This window comes from Macrobrachium rosenbergii, chromosome 6 (assembly GCF_040412425.1).
Source record: "Macrobrachium rosenbergii isolate ZJJX-2024 chromosome 6, ASM4041242v1, whole genome shotgun sequence".
Taxonomy (NCBI): Eukaryota; Metazoa; Arthropoda; class Malacostraca; order Decapoda; family Palaemonidae; genus Macrobrachium; species Macrobrachium rosenbergii.
In genome coordinates this window covers 25180282-25186647 of record NC_089746.1, presented here as the reverse complement: position 1 = coordinate 25186647, position 6366 = coordinate 25180282, and the positions used below count along the sequence as shown (strand labels likewise).

General features: G+C 36.6%; 1 protein-coding gene across 1 annotated transcript in view; it reads right to left on the bottom strand.

Moving 5' to 3' along the window:
- The window catches only part of LOC136839363 (uncharacterized), a 140786-nt gene that overhangs the window by 74163 nt on the left and 60257 nt on the right, over nucleotides 1-6366 (bottom strand). The window contains exon 3 of the mRNA XM_067105274.1: nucleotides 4076-4271. Coding sequence (XP_066961375.1) covers nucleotides 4076-4271 — 196 coding nt within the window. The remainder of the gene's footprint in view (nucleotides 1-4075; nucleotides 4272-6366) is intronic.

Genomic DNA, 6366 nt, shown 5'->3' with positions numbered 1-6366 from the left:
ATGAGTGTGACTGTTTATACACAAGACGACACTGGGACCTATAAAATATTATTATTATTATTATTTCGTCGTGGGAGAAATAGTAGTAGTATTATTAGCAGTAGTAGCAGTAAGTATTTCATACCAATTTCCCTGTTTGAAAATATTACGTAACCCCATTAAACCGCGTGAACAAAAACAGTAGTCCCAAGACCTCATTTTTTTTCTGAACGTGACCTGAGAGGGTCTGACTTACAGGGTGTTACGTAAGAGGGAGCCATCACCAGGGCGGACAACTTTGATTTTTTTAAAACTCTTCTTGACCAGACGAGTAACATGACCTTTACTTTTACGTAAACACTCTGGCATTCAGGATCGCCATGCGGGGTTTATCTTAAGAGAATATTTTATGCCACTTTACCTAATGTAAAATGATTTTGGTCCGGCTGGTGATAAACATTTAGCATCGCCATGTGAGTTTTATTATTAGAGCATATTTTAAAGTCTATGACATAACAGTATATTTTTCTTCTTGTAGGTAAACATGCAGTATCGTCATTCAAGGTTTATCTTTATGTTATATATTATAACATATTACCTAATAATTGCTTTTGCGTTTATCGTTATGAGAAGTTTATCTTTAGTATTTACTTTATTGAATATTATCTGATACAATAGATTTTTCTTAAAATGAAATAATGTTTTCCGTTGGGCGGCCTCAGAGACAAACAAAACGTTGACAATTGCCGTTTTCATAAATAAGGAGAGGCCTCGGTAAAAGAATTCGCTAATTTCTAAGCCATATCATAAACCAAGGAACAAAATCATTTCATAAACAAAGGAAGAAGTGAAATCAGATGCATGTACATTCCTTTTTTATATATGCATCATCACTCGACGCTATTCTTCACGCAACCTTGTGTTATGTGAAAATAAAGAGAGGGTTTTTCTTGAACTTGCACCATCCTGTTTTGTGAAAATTAAAAGTTTTTTCTTTACTTTGCCATCCAGTTCAGTTGATTCTTTATTATCGCGCAAACATTAACCCCACCCTTCCCTCAATCTTTTCTTCCTACTCAACTAAAGAACAAGTAAATGTTGAAAATGCATGTCATGTTCCATATCTTGCCTATTTCATTTTTCGTTCATGACCAAGAAACGTTTTGCAAAAGTTTCTTCGTGTTAATATAGACCACTTTTTCAATGCTTCTTGCCTCATGTAAGTTTCTCAGAAAATTATTTCAACAGGTGAATTCTAGAGAAAAGCGTTGGAATTTTTAAGAAATTTTCAACTAATTATTTTTTTCTGGAAATGGGGAGCTGTTGCTCAATGTGTTGTAGGGAGACTCAGCTCCCCATTTCCTGAAAAAATAATTAGTTGAAAATTTCTTAAAAATTCCAACGCTTTTCTCTAGAATTCACCTTTGCTGACACTTTCTTTCAAAGTCCATCCCCGATATAAACTTTTCTCGACCATCTGCAGCTTACAGTGAACATTTTGCTCTGCAAACGTTACCGTCCATTCATAGCATTTTCAATCATCATGACTTAAACCCTACTTTCTGCACTGATCTCGAATTGCCCATTCACCATTTCATCCCTACAAATCAATATAACTACAGTGTCTGAGGCCCTTTGTTGAAGGCCTATTGTCAAGCCATTTCATATAGACTCTTTTGCATAAAGTCTTCAGGAGCTATACTCCCATTATTAAATTCTGTGTGGCTCTCGTAATATTTGCCTGCGTGATATATAAACCGCTCCACGCAGCAGCTTTATTAGTTTTTAGTTTTCTGTAAAAGAAAACTATTGTGCCGGCTTTGTCTGTCCGTCCGCACTTTTTCCTGTCCTACCTCAGATCTCAAAAAGTACTGAGGTTAGAGGGCTGCAAATTGGTATGTTGATCATCCACCCTCCAATCATCAAACATACCAAATTGCAGCCCTCTAGCCTCAGTAGTTTTTATTTTGTTTAAGGCTAAAGTTTGCCGTAATCGTGGTTCTGGCAACGATATAGGATGGACCCCCATGGGGCCGTGGTTAAAGTTTCATGGGCCGCGGCTCATACAGCATTATACCGAGACCACCGAAATGATAGATCTATTTTCGGTGAGCCTTGATTATACGCTGTAGTGGCTGTACAGAAAACTCGATTGCGCCGAAGAAACTTTGGCGCATTTTTTACTTGTTTATGTAAAACTCAATTATACTATGAAATTACCACCTCCCCTTACTTAATGCTTTCTTCTCATTGAGCCTTTTATATATGAAATAACGTTGTTCGTCCCCCGAAACACTTATATCAACTCTTGCGCAATCTCGACCAATAACCTTCGAAACACATTCCAGATGAACAGCAACTTTCTTTTCCAACATTAAAAGTCTTTCCACTGGGGAGGAATATCTTACATAATCGAGTAAACTCGTCTTTTGCAATACCCGAGGCCTTACGCAACATCTGCTGATTATTCGGTGAATTTCTTGTGTTACATTACACGATAATAAAAGAAAACTCTCTCTACCATCGCAGATTACTGTCAAGTGAATACAGGCTTCATCTTTGAAATTCCGTCGGTACAAACAATTTTGCTAAGAGACATAATTAAGTTAAAAAAACAGTAACGTCGTAAAAGAAAGGAAAAGTAAATCATACTTGGTCTCATGACCTTCATTCGATCTCTCAGTTATGCCCAGAAAAAAAAAAGAATACATTTGAACACATAAAAACGCGTACGATATTATTTCAACCCTGTTTGGCAGAACACGGTATATTTAACATCAGCTATATAAATGAGATATTACACTGTACTCGGCGATTTGTTAAGGAAATATTTTTGGTCGAGCATAACGAAATAGCCAGAGATGATGGTCAGAAATGGACAAAGGCAAGAAAAAAAAATAAGGTAGTAATGACGAGCTAATTGACCGTAAGAAGTGAGACTTTATTTAACAGGGGACAGCGAACTGAAAGTAACCGCTTGTAAGAACAGGTAAACTGGAATTAAACATGAAAAACAAAAATAAAAGCAAATGAGATATTTGTGTGAATGAGTGTGTGTGTGTGTGTGTTTGTTCACCTCTGCAACACTGACTACATATACAAAATTCAACCATTAACTCACAAACAAAAACACACAAAATGAAAAAAAACCAGCATTAAATTCTTCCTGACAGACCAAATCACATACTAGCAACACCACTTGCAAAAAGTCAAGAATTGTGAGTGTCTCATTTCAGTTTTATTTATTCATTTTCTGTAGGTGGTGGTTTTTCTTTCTATCTCATCCATTTGAAGGAATAAATTATTTGTGAACATCACCAGCCAATAGTTGTCCGCGTGCTTTGCTCTTATACCTAGCGAGGGAAATGAATAAATCGAAGTGCCTTAGTTATCAGTAAATCGATCTGCACCGTAAACCTTAAAGGGGGTGTTTACTACGGTCCACCTGAAGGTCACAGTTACCTACTTCGAACGTCGCCCTCAGGGGGGTTAACTGCGTTCAACCTCCTACGGATCAGTATAATAACAATCAGGTCATTCCTTTATTACGGTTCCAAGTAATGTAGTTGGGTATTGTGAACTCTAAAGACTATCGCATTGTTCGACTTCTTGCAAATCTTGATTCTTGGATTTATATTGTTCGGTGACCATACATCTGGTTTGTTATCTAATAATACAGATTTAGGGGATCTTGAGCCTATCTCAGTTTGATTTAAGTAAGGGGATAACTTGATTTTTCCTATATATCTACACATGTGTGGATATGTATACACAAACGCTTTATGTATTTTATATACATAAAATTATATATATATATATATGTGTGTGTGTAATATATATAATATATATATATATATATATATATATATATATATATATATATATATATATATATATATATATATATATATATAAACTCATTATGCTACTACACGCTTAGGAAACCTTCTGAAATAAATGCCCCAACCTCTTGCCAGTGCCAAACCAGCCTCCTTTCTCATTAAATATTCTGTAGCACAGACAAGAAGTCAGAGTCCTTCAGATGGTCCTCCAAAAAGACTGGTAGTCCTTGGAGTGCTAGGATCGAGCACTTTACCTTTCAGGAGTCTGTGTAGGATATCGGCATCGTCCTGGGTGTTGAGGAACAAGGGCGAGGCCGAGTGGGATATACAGGAAGTCCTAGCGGCCGGTGCCCCGAGGCCTCCGTAGACCGGTACCATCATAACGCGTCGTCCTTCGGGTTTGAGGGAGACCTCCTGCCCTAGAGAGCACTGCTGTCGGCTTTGGTGTATCTGGAGGAGGCGAGAAAAAAAGTTATTTAAATTACCGCACCTCTTGGTATTGAAGCCTGATTCTGCACTAGAGTATCAACAAGGGTCAAGAAAAAAAAAACATTAATTTGTTTGTTTGGAGTAACAACTGAATCGACTTTGAAGTAAACGAGAGTTTTTTTTTTTAAATCCTGCTTTAACTGATTGATAGGAATGTAAGTGATTTTATTCGATGTCTTACAAGAATTTCAGCAGTCGAGAAATAAACATTTTGAGTTGTTCCTTGTCAAGAAACGAAAAAGATTTGACTAAGGGAAACCTTATCGCAATAATCACATAATCACAGCTGTTCATTCACTGATAAAAATCACACCCCGAGAACATGAAAGCAATCGTCCAGTCAGTGGTTGATAAACGTTGAGTTTATTCCACTAAAATACTTTAAAATTTTTTCCTTTTTTTTTTTTTAAGTAACATTTCACGAAGCGTTCAAAATGTGTTCCCGATTTTCATTTTTCACATCACTTTATCCTTGGAGGAAAATGAACAAATATGAAATGGTTAAATGAGGGCAACTGTTTCTTTTCATTATTACTTTTATCATTCATGGATCTTTGTCTTTTAAAACATTCATGCAGGTGTAAATGGTTTTCGTGTTTCAAATATTATTTTAATGAAATAAAAAAAAGAGCAAATACGAACTGTTAAAATAAAATGAAATACGTCCAGTGACTCTGTAGGTAACGTAATAAAAAAAAGAATGAAAAATGAAAGGTCACACAATCCAAAAGAAAAAAGTAAATGGGGGGAATAAAATGCTTATATGAAGTGGTAAAATAAAAAGATACGGTCGCGGCTCTCAGGGCGACGGGATAAAAATAAAAGGAAAAATAAAAGGTCAAAGGTAATCATGACATCGTAAGAACGGGATCTCTTCGAAGGAGTGACATAACGAAGGAGTTAGAATTACTGTGCTGCAGGACGTACAAATTCTATTGTTATATCGAAAATATAAATGATTAGAATTGCTGGAATCGGATTTTTTACGCGGGGGTAGGGCGGTTTTTTATGGGGATGGGAGTTAAGGGGATATTATTGATATCTCGTCCCATAGCTAAAGTGGAAGGTACTTCTACCTTTTTTTTTGTTAATTGCCCTTTTCCTGTCACTCTTCGTAGACTTTTTGCAGCAAGCACCGAATTCGCAATTTTTGCCCTACTTTTAATTGCAAGCACAGTCTGCATAACTTCCATTCTCCCTGTCAGCCATAGGTGATTGTATGCTTTTACAACTCTGATTCCAAGCGACCATAGGTAATGAAAATTGTCACTCCACGAAGGGTTGCGAAGCCATAACAGTTTTTCGTCCTCGCATCGGAAATAATGCTTGTTGGTTCGGAAACGTTGGTGTTGCACGTGCTCCCCGGAATGCCTGCTTGTGTTTGTCTATTTGGGATTTTATCAATCTTTATCCAAGGGCTATAAAATTGTGAAAATTAGTTTCCACCTGTAACTGACGAGCGAACAAAGAAAAATCATCCGAAGGCTCAATTTGAAAATATGAGTGCATGAGAAGCATCTTATATTGTCAGTTCGGGTCACGAACATCGTGATTGTTTTGAAATAACGTAATTTTCAAGTAGCTTATTTTTTTAACATCCTTTATATTTTAACGGCTACTGCAACCCTGTATGCGTTGCAAGCATCCGTATCGATTCAATGAACATTGCACCAAACAAAAACAAAGTATTTCATAATCATCTTTCTTCGAGCTGAAAGAAGTCTCATGTAGTGACAGGCACTGCTTCAGTACTAAAAGCACTGTAGGGGTAATTTAAGTATTTACTTCGTTCGTTCTGTCTTTTTCTCCGATCTGTCACACCTTTGTTATGTCCCTCTTCGACCCGTTACACCTTTGATATTTACCGCCGGGAAAATGCTTTCGAGGTAAAGGTTCATATATCTGCGAAAATAAAAGAAATCAATTGAATTTTTTTTTTTTTTTTTTGGTGCAGATAACACGCTTTATTTTTCATGACGAACAAAGGAATATTTCGTCAAGGCCCAGGAATCTGTCTGCCCAAGGACAACTTCAAAAATTATGGAATGTTAACCGT